Source organism: Drosophila sulfurigaster, chromosome 3 (assembly GCF_023558435.1).
Source record: "Drosophila sulfurigaster albostrigata strain 15112-1811.04 chromosome 3, ASM2355843v2, whole genome shotgun sequence".
NCBI lineage: Eukaryota > Metazoa > Arthropoda > Insecta > Diptera > Drosophilidae > Drosophila > Drosophila sulfurigaster.
In genome coordinates this window covers 43,262,826-43,275,834 of record NC_084883.1, presented here as the reverse complement: position 1 = coordinate 43,275,834, position 13,009 = coordinate 43,262,826, and the positions used below count along the sequence as shown (strand labels likewise).

The 13,009-nt window shown below is 40.6% G+C and overlaps 4 protein-coding genes across 7 annotated transcripts; 1 reads left to right on the top strand and 3 right to left on the bottom strand.

The window, feature by feature from the left end:
• The first annotated feature begins 346 nt into the window (after window positions 1-346).
• LOC133841461 (peroxiredoxin-2) lies at window positions 347-2,292 on the top strand. Of its 3 annotated transcripts, none has more exons than XM_062273971.1 (5): window positions 347-452; window positions 951-1,135; window positions 1,440-1,557; window positions 1,622-2,027; window positions 2,085-2,292. In XM_062273971.1, exons 2-5 carry the CDS (start codon window positions 970-972, stop codon window positions 2,133-2,135), a joined length of 741 nt encoding a protein of 246 aa, XP_062129955.1. In that variant the 5' UTR covers window positions 347-452; window positions 951-969; the 3' UTR covers window positions 2,136-2,292. The 3 variants fall into 3 exon arrangements, with proteins under 3 accessions (XP_062129955.1, XP_062129957.1, XP_062129954.1); XM_062273973.1 differs by lacking the exon at window positions 347-452 and adding an exon at window positions 544-563; XM_062273970.1 differs by lacking the exon at window positions 347-452 and adding an exon at window positions 588-777.
• LOC133841460 (phospholipid scramblase 2) lies at window positions 1,645-4,352 on the bottom strand. The gene is made up of 4 exons (XM_062273969.1): window positions 4,191-4,352; window positions 3,498-3,988; window positions 3,075-3,233; window positions 1,645-3,017 (listed from the first exon to the last, which is right to left on the bottom strand). The coding sequence occupies exons 1-4, from the start codon at window positions 4,267-4,269 to the stop codon at window positions 2,994-2,996; spliced, it is 753 nt and encodes a 250-aa protein (XP_062129953.1). The 5' UTR covers window positions 4,270-4,352; the 3' UTR covers window positions 1,645-2,993.
• Window positions 4,353-5,224: 872 nt separating this feature from the next.
• Window positions 5,225-6,972, bottom strand: LOC133841949 (ankyrin repeat domain-containing protein 54). The gene is made up of 2 exons (XM_062274806.1): window positions 5,694-6,972; window positions 5,225-5,630 (listed from the first exon to the last, which is right to left on the bottom strand). Exon 1 carries the CDS (start codon window positions 6,760-6,762, stop codon window positions 5,740-5,742), a length of 1,023 nt encoding a protein of 340 aa, XP_062130790.1. The 5' UTR covers window positions 6,763-6,972; the 3' UTR covers window positions 5,225-5,630; window positions 5,694-5,739.
• Window positions 6,973-7,682: 710 nt separating this feature from the next.
• On the bottom strand, window positions 7,683-12,932 carry LOC133841944 (85/88 kDa calcium-independent phospholipase A2). Of its 2 annotated transcripts, XM_062274801.1 has the most exons (8): window positions 12,780-12,919; window positions 11,791-12,019; window positions 11,369-11,661; window positions 11,008-11,307; window positions 9,614-10,434; window positions 8,910-9,550; window positions 8,515-8,850; window positions 7,683-8,456 (listed from the first exon to the last, which is right to left on the bottom strand). In XM_062274801.1, the coding sequence occupies exons 2-8, from the start codon at window positions 11,828-11,830 to the stop codon at window positions 8,224-8,226; spliced, it is 2,664 nt and encodes an 887-aa protein (XP_062130785.1). In that variant the 5' UTR covers window positions 11,831-12,019; window positions 12,780-12,919; the 3' UTR covers window positions 7,683-8,223. The 2 variants fall into 2 exon arrangements, with proteins under 2 accessions (XP_062130785.1, XP_062130786.1); XM_062274802.1 differs by lacking the exon at window positions 11,791-12,019 and having other exon boundaries at window positions 12,780-12,932.
• Between the last annotated feature and the right edge of the window lie 77 nt (window positions 12,933-13,009).

Genomic DNA, 13,009 nt, shown 5'->3' with positions numbered 1-13,009 from the left:
GTGTTTTGCAATTTTTTAATGATTGGGAATTATTTCGATGATAATAATCGGCGCATTTTAAATTATTGCGAAAGGGTTGTGAATATCGATATTGTTGAAATCGATCACACATCGCAACAAGTTGATGGTACATTATTGTGCGAGTAGAGCAAGTCTATTAATTCTCTTGAAAAAATTTGCAAATAAACCGTTTTTATTACGTATGCCCTTTTTTTTTATTAAATTACTTATGGTCAACTTATAATTAAGATCATTTTCAAAATAACAGTAATTATAAACAGCACTTCATTATCGTGCCAAGCGCAACACGACAACTTAGCACGAAACAAGCGATATTTTCCATCGACACATCGCTAGCCGGTAAGTGCTTGCACAGACATATTGTTTGGTACAAAAATCAACAGTCGGTGAGCCTGTTGAATTTAAAAGCACATAATTGTTATAAACAAAAGGTAGACAGGCTGTGTAAACATATTTTGATGTCACTAAAGGTTCACACGCGGAAGGGAGAACATTCTACACTCATATATCGACTCTGCTTTGTAGTACTCTGTGAAATTCTCGTGAGCAAATTGAATTGAAATTATTTACAACACGCATAGTGCAGTAGCTGTGTTCGTTTTTATTCGTGTATAAAAAAAATTGATAAGATTCCTCGCTTATCACATATAGTTGGTGTCGCCCCCCATCTGCAATCGTTGAAGACAATTGAACTGTAGTTGGCTCTTAAGCGAACGACCGATGAGGAGGCAGAATTTTTGACTGCGTGGCCAAAAAGTGCGTCCCTCGAAAGGGGAAATTCTAAACACAAATACACATACAATATGTGTGTTGGTGTGTGTGCTTTAAGGGGTGTGGGATAAGTCAAAGGCGTCGCGTGTCGAATGAATATTAATGCCATGGCTAATTGCAATAATGTATTCACAAAAATAACTGTGCTTTCTTTGCAGCATTGAAACCAGTGAAAACATGAACAACAACAACAAAGGCTGCTTAGCCCTCATGTTGCTTCTGGCGGCAGCAACAACAATCAAGGCCGATGAAAATGAATCCTGCTATTCGTTTGCTGGTGGTTCCGTTTATCCTGCCGGTGATCCCAAGGGCGATCATCAATTGCAGTACACGAAAGCAGTTAGTAAGTACAGTGAATTCTCTATTTGACCGACGTGCACGTTAGCACAATTTGCGTCCGCCTAAGGGGTCTGCTTAAAATAGAGTGAAATTCTTATGAAAACCAAAGCGAATTGCTAGAAAGATAAAAGGTGTTTCCGACTTTCCTTTTGTCCGCAAAAATAGACAGGTAGATCTTTCGGATGATCTAAGCAAGAATTAAGAAACTTGCAAAACTTTTTACTACTTCCTGCAGTTCCGGTTTACTTTACAATATCGTTCGGCCTCCTAATTTAACCTCAATCCTAATTCTTTCATTTCTTTTTTAGTTTCGAAGCCAGCTCCTCCATTCGAGGGGACCGCTGTTGTGAACAAGGAAATTGTTCAACTATCGCTCTCTCAATATCTGGGTAAATACGTCGTACTGCTTTTCTACCCGCTGGACTTGTAAGTTGAGCCACTAGAAGCACACGTCTTGCTTGTGTTCTAATCATTTCATCAACACTTACAGCACATTCGTTTGCCCGACCGAAATTATCGCATTCTCCGATCGCATTGCTGAGTTCCGTAAGATCAACACTGAGGTGATTGCGGCTAGCGTTGATTCACACTTCACACACTTGGCCTGGATCAATACGCCACGTAAGGAAGGCGGCTTGGGCAGTGTTAAGATTCCACTGTTGTCCGATTTGACACACAAGATTAGCAAGGACTATGGAGTTTATCTGGAGGCTAGTGGCCATGCGTTGCGTGGTCTGTTCATCATCGATCAGCGCGGCGTGCTGCGCCAGATCACCATGAACGATCTGCCCGTGGGTCGCTCGGTGGATGAGACTATTCGTTTGGTTCAGGCCTTCCAGTACACTGATACCCATGGTGAAGTGTGTCCAGCTGGCTGGAAACCAGGCGCAGATACCGTAAGTAGAGAAAGCATTCGCATAGTTCTATCATCGAATTGTATTTCCTTTTTGTAGATTGTGCCCAATCCGGAGGAGAAGACCAAGTACTTTGCCAAGAACAATTAAGCAGTGAAGTTGTTGCAAACTTAACATTCCCATCTTAAAAATCGTATCATTAATTAATTACATGACTGTTTGTAAATATATGCCGCACACAATTTGGTTTATATAAAATAGAATTTCTTTTATTATACAATAATTATGTCAAGAAAATACAGCATAACTAAGTGTTTTTTGTTCGGTTTTTGGTAGTTTAAAAATTCATGAAATATTCAATGCAAAATGAATGCAAATAACATTTTAGTCCCAAATAACGTGTAACGTTTTTAACAATCGATTTCGGTTTTTAAGTACATACAAAAATAGCTACTATATATACTCGGATCTGGAGCCAGTTGACGGGGCTTTGGGTTGGGGTGGACTTAAAGTGTACAACAACTAGGACTTTTTTAAGGCACTCTTTCTATCATTTGTGTTAATAGTGTGTTGTGTATGTGTGTGTTAAAAGTGGTGTATTTTGTGTGTGCGTGGGATTGTGCGTTAAATGCCAACCAAATGTCAGTGTCTGACAAATACAAATACGTCTTTTCCGTATGTATATAACATATAAATATATAGTTATTGTAATAAAAAATTCGAGAATAAAAAAATATAAGCTAGAATATAAGTTGAAGTGCCTTTTCAAAATGATATTTGTGCGCACGTTGCTGGCAATGTTAATCTCAAGTTGCATTCAGATTAAGAGCTAGAATCAACAAATGCGGGACGATATTTCGATGCAGGTTGTGTGGAGATTCTGATAGCCAATAGACTTTTGTTCTTGCGTTGGTTACGTGTAGTAAAGATTCGTGCAGTTCAAAGAAAACTTAAAATGCAACAACTAAGCAGTCGATGAAGTTGTCGATGGTTGCTGTTTGTTGCTCTCTAATGCTCGTAATACATAATGTCCTGTAAGATATGGGTAGATGTTTAATATAGATTCGACTGAAATTAAACCTTACTTACGATTAAGAATACGGCGGCTAAGAGCAGCGCCTTCATGCGCACATCCAGACTGAGGGGAAATGTGACGCTAAAGTAATCGGCATCGGTAAACAGTTCGCGTCCAAGTCCGGACCATTGTTTGGTTATCTTGCCAATTTGTTCGTTGTTTACGCTGAATACCTAAAAAGAGCAGACAAACAGAGTAATGCAAACATCGCATTAATCAGGCACACCCTTCCGTACATGTACACATAAAATCGCAGCTACATATAAAGTACATATACATATCAATTGATTCGCATTCTACACACAGACGGCACTCAAGCATAGCGACAACGACAACAAAATGACGTCATTGCTGTCGCTTTGATTGCATCGAATCTCATAGAGCGATTTACTATACATATCGGTTTGTATATCACATAATGAATGCTGCTGACTGACCTTCATGTTGGTATCACTGAAGCATTTCCAAGGGCATAGGGGACCCTCAATTCTGAGCACAACATCGCCGAAAGTATTCTTAATCACAAACTTGGGTCTAAGGAATGTGCACTCCTGCTCCACAGTGCCAATCACTTGACCTGGTGGTGCTGATACTTCCAAGATATTCAAGCAGCTGGGGAAACAGCACAAGGCATCGCAGCGAAATGGACGGGTCAGATGAAACACTTCGTTTTGGAAATTATCCAAGATCTTCATCTCAAATGGACGAGCTGGGCCCAAGCAGTTGCGAGTGCAGCAATTGCTCTCTTCGTACGCGGAGTAGACATTCTGTCCCAAAGAGTTCTTCACCTTAAAGCGATTCGCTGCCTCAAAGCCAGTGAGTAGCTCCAGTTTCTCGATTTTCTGCGAGACCAACAACTGGTCAAGCACCGTCAAGTACTCAAGGCCTTGGGGACAGTTGCTTCCCACTGGAATGCTCATCCATGGCTCTGTTGGCAAAATACATATATTTTTTAATTTATGACTTGAATTAATTTATGTTATTCAAAACTACATCAACTTTTGGCATCCGCCCACAAACAATAAGCACACTCATACATAGACCCGGATATATGCGCATATACAAAATATAACGATAATAATAACTTCTATATGCACTAAATATTGGTTTTCACTATAGGTATTTCTTACCAGGGCTTTTACTATTATCGCCAGGTGCGGCAGGTGGCGCGTCTTGCGGCACTTCTTTGTATTCTTTCATCTGCATCATTTTTAAGTAAATAAATGTAAAGTGAAAAATATATTTATTGTTAATATTTCGTTTGAGAAGCAACAAAGCAGTGTGACCGCAAGCTAGATTTTCAAAATTTACCTTTTAACGCTGAAATAGAAAACCCGTTTAATTGCCGTCTGGTTACACTCCATATGGTATATTGATTTATTTACAAAACGCAATTTAAATGGCGCGTTATTTTAAAAAGCTCAATATTTCCGTGATTATACAAAATAAACGACTTTCGAAATTATTTGTTAAACAACATTACACTGCGGGTCTGTTTAAAATTTAAGCAGGGAATGACATTTTTAAATTCTGTGCCTTTACATTTCCTTGATTGGTTGATAACGGCGGTTGATTCTGTTATCGACAATACAGCTAATACTGGTATTTCAATAATGACATTCCTTGTAATTAGTTTAGTATTAGTAAAATTATAGAATCAAAGTTAAATTAATTCATATTTGTTGAATATTAATATATGTAAGCTATAACTCATTAAAAGAAGTCTTAACTAATGCGATTTTGGTTGTCTTTTTGCTATCGATTATTGCGCAGAAAGGGAATTTGGTGCTTTTATACAGACGTACATATATACATAACAACATATGTACATATTCATACATAAGTACTTATGAGTACGCACATAAATATATATATATATGTATATGTGCAATGTTTATTTTTGGATAGAATACAAAACAATGACACACCACGCCCACATTATATTCTTTCCCTTTTAGCCGCCACAAGGCTATTCGGCAGACAAATCTCAATGCCTGATCAGATCAGTCAACTTTCATAGTGGTTTTTTGTACAATACATACATACAAATATTTACCATAGGTATGTGAGTAAAACATGGGCTTAACCCCAGAAAGCCGGTTTTGCCTAAGTTGATGCTTGTTTTGTTTTATCTTTATTATTTTTAAAGTGAGTACAATAGACATTTAACGATTTGTAATTTTATTGTAATCATTTAGTTAAATGTATTATTGTAATTAGGTGTTAAATTGTGTGTTGCAGTTGCAAATTGCATCTTTATTTCATAAATTTATATGTTTTTGTTTTGGCGCGCTAAACATAAAGCTTAAAATGTAAACATATTTTGTTTTGTTTGTTTGTGTATGTGGTTGTGTGTCGTGTATTGTTTGTTTGCATAAACAATGAAAACTTAAATGAAATACTTAATAAAGAAGATCGCATGAAACATGTGTGTGTGTGTGTGTTGAGTGTGTGTATGTGAGCGTTGGTTGTGTGTGTGGTCTCTGCATCTCCAGGAATGCACAGTGGGATAACACACACGAAATCCAACTCCAACTCAACGGCAGCCAAATTAGGAAACGTAAAAAAAACTGCAAAAATACAAGATTAATTTACAGTTTATACTATTGAAATATAATTAATTTATTGTTTACCCTTTTGCACGCAATTTGAGCCCGCGTTTTCTTTTTGCCTTCTCTTCTACTTGTTGTTGATGGATAAACGCTCGACACTGGCGAGCAGCTCGTCAGCCGTCTGGGACACCACCTGCTCTTGATCATCACTGGTGCTCAGGTTCTGCAGTCGCTTCTCCAGCGCTGAAAGATCCTCCAGCTCTCGCTGCTGCTTTACCATGTAGCGCAATATGAGAGTGGTTAGCATGCACATATCCTCAAGGATCTTGGCGGTCTCAGGTGTGGGATGATCGTAGCGATTGCGCAGCAGTCGCAATTTCGCCTCGGCCAACTCCAATGGCGACTTGCCGCTGCGGTCAAACATGTGCACACTGGCGCCACCTTGCAGGAGCACACGCACAACCACATTGAAGTTATTGGAGCTGGCCGAAATAACCGCCAGATGGAGCGGTGTATTGCCCAGCGAATCAATCACATTGGGATTGGCTCCAAATTTGAGCAGCTGTTGCACAATGGGTATATAGCCACGACATGCAGCCAAATGCAATGGACTGCGATTGTATTCATCGGCGGCATTGGGATTGCCGCCCGATTCCAGTATGCGATTGAGCAGCTCAATATTGCAGGTGGAGGCGGCGGTGCGCAATTTGCGATTATTGGACTCGGTTAGGATGTTATTGTAGCTGCAGTACATCAGACGCTTCATGCGCGGACGCATCTTGAAGCTCTTGCTGCTCGATGGCAGGGTGCTGGGATGTATTAGGCTCGGCAGATAGTCAACGTTAAGTGGCAGCGGCGGCAGATGCGGCAATGCAAAGTGTTCCCGTTCCCCCGTTCCGCTGCGATCTCTGCTCAGCTGGAATGGATTGGCATTGGGATTCAGATTGGGCCATTCGCCGTGTGTGTTGGGCGACGATGTCGGCGTTGGGGGCATCACTGGTGGCGGTGGCGTTATCATAATGCCCTTCGACACAGGCATCGTGGGCATGGACATGGATATGCTGGGCTCCATTTCAGCCTGCTCTTGTTCTTGTACTGCCACTGGCATTGGCACTTCGTCGTTGCCCGTGTCCACACGCTCATTGGACATGTCCGAGGTGTGTACGTTGTACGTAATGCGTTGCGTTGTCGCTCTGCTTTTCAATTATTGCGTTGCGTTATGTTCTTGTTCGGCACACTAAAAATTTTTATCTTTTTCTTCACGCGCTTCTTACGTTTTTTGTCTGTATTGTTTGTATTTTTCTCGATTTTTTTTCCTGTTTACATTTTGTGCTGCCGATGCTGCCAACGCGTCTCAATTGGCTTTGTCAGCGCGTGCGCTCCATGTGGCAACGCTGCCCATTCGTGAGTATCGCTTAACATTAAACGATTTATTGTTGATTATACTTAAAAACTGCCATAGAATTAACACATAAATCATTAATCACGCTATCTGGAGTATAATTCAATAATCAAAATTCAATTTCAAAACTATTTGTAGCTATAACAATCAAAAATAAGTGCTCGCTGTTAATAACAGTTTAGCATTATGTTATCGGATTAGCTGCAAAAACATATGGTTTTGTTTTGCTATTGCATGTGTGTGTGAGTGTGTGACTGTTGTTTATTTATGTTCATGTAAATTAAGCACATGAAGCAGTTAAATAAATCTCGCATTACTCATACAAGACTGTGGAAAATTCCATTTTAGAATTGGGAAGCTCAGCAAAACCGCAATTGTGCGTGGCAAATAATGCAATGTTTACACAGCAACTTTTTACAGATGTGTGTTGTTCAGCATTGTTCGGAAATTCTTTTTAGAAATAGATAAATTAAATCATTTATATAATGATTATGAATTTGGTTATTTTGCTTTTGCAAGCTATTAAAAAAGCTGCTTAGCAAGATTTATTCTCAATAAATACCATACAACTTTTTTCGTTATTATAAATTAGTTTATTTTCGAAATTCTTAGTAAATTATTCATATGTACTTTGATAATTCATTAAGTTGTTTTTTTTTTAGAGGCTGACTACGATAACGTGTATTTTAAACTATTAACTAAATTTACAATTAAAACAAGTAGTTTTACATTTAAGTTAATCAATGTTTTATTCATAATTCGAGCTAATATCAATTGAAAGCGGCACGGAATGTTTACAAACATAGAAACTAGCAATAATCCAATTGGCAAAAACAATATTCATACAAGTACAATAATAAATACACAAAATTAATAATACATTAAGATGACTTCAACAGCAAATTTAAAATTTGTATATTAACACTCCGTTAACACAAAATATAATTTTAGCGTTAGCCTCGTTACAACATCGAAACTTAGTTCATAAAATTTGTAATTTATTTTGGACTGGAAAAGTGTTTGGTTTGCTTTGTTTTTGTGGTGGGAGTGTGTTTTGTGTAGTGTGTGTGTGTGTGTCCTGATTTAGACCGCGGAAAGGGTGTTAAAAGTGTGTACAGAAATAAAAATACAGACACGACAATATAAAAAGAGAGGGAGAAGAGATGCAGCAATTATTAAAGTGTATGCGGTCTAAATCCGTCTTGCGCGCTATTTCAGGAAATTAATCATCTCGATGATTTTGTTGCGATTATTGTGCATATACGCCTTGGTGTGCCACAGCATATTGATCAGCTTCTGATCGTCCTTTTCGTCCATGGCAATGTCCTCGCTCAGTTGAGGATTGAAACGATAGTAGGGGATGCCAATGGTGCTGCACCAGGCGCGTGCACGATCCACGACACGACCATCGGAGCAGGTGGCTTGATCCACAAGCAGATTGCCTAGGAACGAAGAGGGAGTAATTACAAACTACATTTCATTTTATATTGCTTCACTCACCAATTGTTGAAATGCCGTAGGCTAACTTGGCGGTATCCCAGATACTCTCTGGCCGGAACACATCGATGTCCTTGAGTTCGGTCACCGGTATATGACCGGTGCCCAATGAAACCACCACGGAAACAGGCACAGCCTCCGATTCGCGACCCGCACTACGCAACGCCATATTATATTCATGTATTTCAGTCATGGCATCCAGCGTGGGATTGTTGGCAATCAAACCGCCATCCAGGAACCGACCAAATGCACGGAAATACGAGGGAGCTGCTCCCGTGGCACGTGCAGCACGCCACACCAGCTGATCTTCCGGTTGTGGTGGCGGTATGCGACGGTTGCCTGCCAGATAAATTATAGTAAATAAATTGCTCATATATAAACAATAAACATTCACTCACTTATGGAAGTCACAATGCCCAGAATGTCGCTGGCACTCGTGTAATTGCGAAACAGATGCAGATCGACGGGTTTGCGATCGGCCATGACGCCTGTGACCATGATCTTGGGATGTTTAATATCCGTCATCACATTGAACTCGCCGAGATTATCTTTAAGTATCGCCTCAAAGTATTCGCTATTGTAGGGACGCGAGCCTACAAAGCATTGCTCCTTCATGCGCAAATACAATCCCATGCACTGTCGCATCGTCTTGCCGCAACCAAGTCCCAAGGCCAGAATGCCTCCAGTGCTGGTGCCGGCAATCCAGTCAAACATATGGATGATGGGTGTGCGCGAGAGTTTCTCCACCTCCAGCAGCATTTGCACCAAGACCAGGCCACGAATGCCGCCGCCATCCAAGCACAGCAGACGACCACGACCATAAGGCTTGTCGCCCACCTCGGCGGCTATTGGGGATGAGGGCGAAGGCAATTGTTCGGGGCTGGCAGCGCCAGAGGGTGGCGTCGCTGTGGCACTGGCTAAACTGCCCGATGAGTTGTCCTTCTCCTCCGCATTCACTTTGGTGGTAAACATGCCCAGCAAAGCGTCCATGATGCTCTGACCCTTTTGTTCCTTCTCCGTGTCCACGACAACGGGCATTCTATGTAGAGGAGGAATTTAAAGATCAGTTGCTGCTGCAGTTTTGATAGATTAGGTTACTCACTGTGGTGGTGGCTGTTGCTTGTCCAGTAAACCATTCGCTGCTGCGCCGAGGAAACCGCTGACCACTTGACGACTGGTTGTCGCCAACATGTTTTCAATGTGCTCACGTTGTTCCACAGATTCCGGCGCCTCCGGCGGTATGCCATTGTAGGTGCCCTTGGCATTGCAGCCAGGCGGACATTTGGAGCTGCTGTTCGAGCAGCGTTTGGCACCCACCGAATGCAATATGTACAATATTTCATCCTCTTTGTTGCCACTGGCATCGTTGCCTACCATGTGACGAGGTGTTTTGCCATCTTTGTTCTTTAGATTAATGTCACAGCCAAAAACCACAAGACACTGCACAATTGGCACCAGTTTCTTCTCAATGGCAATATGCAACGCAGCATTGCCTTCCGTGTCCAATACATCAATATCCGCATCGTGGGCAAGCAACGTGACGACGCACTCGAAACGATTGCGTGCCACCATCACATGCAATGCAGTGCGTCCATCGAAATTTGTGGCATTGACATCGCAACCCTCCATGATCAGAGCATGCAACGTTTCCCGGGAAGAGCACCAATGCAACGGTGTGCCACCGTACTTCATATCCTGCGTGTAGAGTTTGCTGGCATTGGTGCGCAAGAAGGAGGCCACCGATGTGGGCGTTGATGTTTTATACAGTTTACTAATGTTCTTGGCATTCAGATTGACATCGGCGCCGGCTAGCAGCAGCGCCTTCACATTATCCGGCTTGTCGGTGACGCATGCCAGGTGCAGCGGCGTGTAGCCATCCGAATTGAGGTGGTTCAGGTTAACGGTATTATTGTCGGTGAGCAGCTGTAGAGTAACAATACATTAGTAAAACACTTAATAAAGCTTTAGATGAGGGTAATGAACTTTTAAGTAAACGCTACTTCAGGAGAATTAATCTTAAATAATATAACTACGTATATGCAACAGTTTAAAACCTAGTTTAAAACTTTATTAGTTTTAAACGTTATTAGAAGTATCCTAAACCATTATCATTTCAATGATAGCAATTATTGTAAATACATAAATAAATCAAACCATTTTTTGATTAACATTCAAGTGAACGAATAATATATGATCGTAATTAAGGTTTATGGGTTCATTTAGATTGTGAGTACCGTAAATCTAGCTTCAAAATTATGCTCATTATTACGCTTTTTTCGTTTAACAATGATGACAGGGATTTTATCTAATCTATAAGAGAATGATTACTAATTTGGCAATAAATTTTGTTGACATTTAGTTGTTCATACGGACAGACACAGAATGGAGTTTTTAAATCTGTTAAAGATCTCAAAGATGTCTCAATCTGCTTATTATATATTTTCTTCTAGCTTTTAGTTCCAATACCCATTTCTTTCTCTTATACGCTGAACTCACATTAATAATCTCTTTGGTTGTGCTGGCTGCATAATGAAACACCGAGTTGCTGTTGATGTCCAAGTGTTCCATTTTGCTGAACGGCAGCAGCACTTTGACCATCTCAATGTGTCCCTGCTTGATGGCCAATTGAAATGGCGACATGAGCGTTGTGTGATCCGCTACATCAATGCACTGCACCACTTTCGGATTGCTGATGTATTCCAGCAGATTGAAGTAGGCAACTAGATGGGCCAGCGTCCAGGAGGGATTCTCCGAGAGTGCATCGCAAACCTTTTGCAAGCCATTCACATTATAATACTGCAAGCGAGAGAAGAGTTTAAGACTTGATCTCTACTGATTACTAAAGCATAAGACTTACCTCCTTAACGATGCCCACAAAAACGGGCAGCCGCTGCATGAACGTATTGAATTTCTCTTCGGCATCCGATTGAACTGGCGAACGAAACAGACTGAAGGACGTGGTATTTGAATCGGAGGTGGGACGTTGCAGTATGATCTCATAGACGGCACGCTTGTCATTGCTGTTGAAGGGTGGAGCAAACAGGACCATGGAATCATCGCGAGCGAGCACCTGAAGTGTGCCCAGGGATTCGCTCTTGATCTCGACAACTTTATTTGGTGGCACATCGCCACCCAGCAGGCGCTGTAGAACTGTAAGCCAGAAAAGATTCACAGATTAAATAAAAGCTAAAAATAGCAATGACTAAGGGGGTCTACTAAGGGTGACTACGGGATGATGGACAAGACAATAACAACAAATAACGTGAAGTGAGCAAGTACCGAAGCCGGAAGCGAAAGCTCCAAAGGCCAACCACGACATAGCGTCGGCTTCTGTGTGCTCTGATTGGATTCTGTTGTTGACTTTTGAGAGCTTCGACTTTAAAACGTTGGATGCCAATTGGACTTTGTAATCTTCGCTTGTTGTGATGAATGATGCTTATAATATGTGAGGGCAATTAAAGTCAGTGCGATTTGAGATTTTGATTTTGAGTGTGTAAGCGAAGTGAATCTAAATATAGAGAAATAAATCAACGCAATTAAACAAAAATATCATGTGCCACAATAAAGGTGTGTGCTCTCATTATTCCAATTAGATGGGAACAAAGATAGGACCATAAACAGTGGCACTTTTGGATGATGTGGCCAACAAATCAATAAAAAACATCCGACTCTCGCAGCTGGCAAAAATGCTAACAGTTCGTCAAATACTCTATACACTAACACAATGTAATATTAAAGCGTAATTACAGCGATTAATTCGTATAACCTTGATTTGCTATCTTTTTAACGCGTAAAAACAATAGAATTGCTAATTTGGGATGTTTTTATGGTCGAAAGTTACGACACAGTATAGTTTTAGTGGTAAGAGTATTTTAAGAAAGTGGTGAGTGTGATGATGAGAATGATGTCTTTTGGGTCGCCCTCATCAGTAGCAACCGTGACTCAACGAGATCGACTGATTATATACTTTGCTACTGCCTTCCTTTTTCACGAGAACACAAGTGCGCAAATTGTGCGCCAACACTTTTCTTTTCGCCTTCACATTCTTATGCGAATTGTGCGTTCTTTCCCTATTTTCAATTTTTTTGCAAGCTAATCAATATCGCTAGTGTGGGAGATGTTATGTGAGTATCTATGTATGTATGTGTGTGTTCACTTGTGCACTTTTAGTTGTTATTGCTAGCCAAGTAATGTGACGCCGCGATTTTTAACCAAAAAAAAAGCACCAACGAAAATAAGTAATTTCAAAGCGTTGACAACCCGCTAACCATTAAACATTGCACAGCCTCCTTAGCAACAATTTGAAAATTCCTATACACTCTTTTGCACAATGACTTCGACTAGTTTTTTTTCAAGTTCCGCGAAAATTGCCCTTCGTTCGGCAAGAACAAAAATTTCACTTTAATAACAAAAGTTAGTTAGGAGTGACCAGACGAAAATTTGTAAACTATACTCCTTGTCGACGGTATATACCAAATACAGATTTCCGATAACTTTA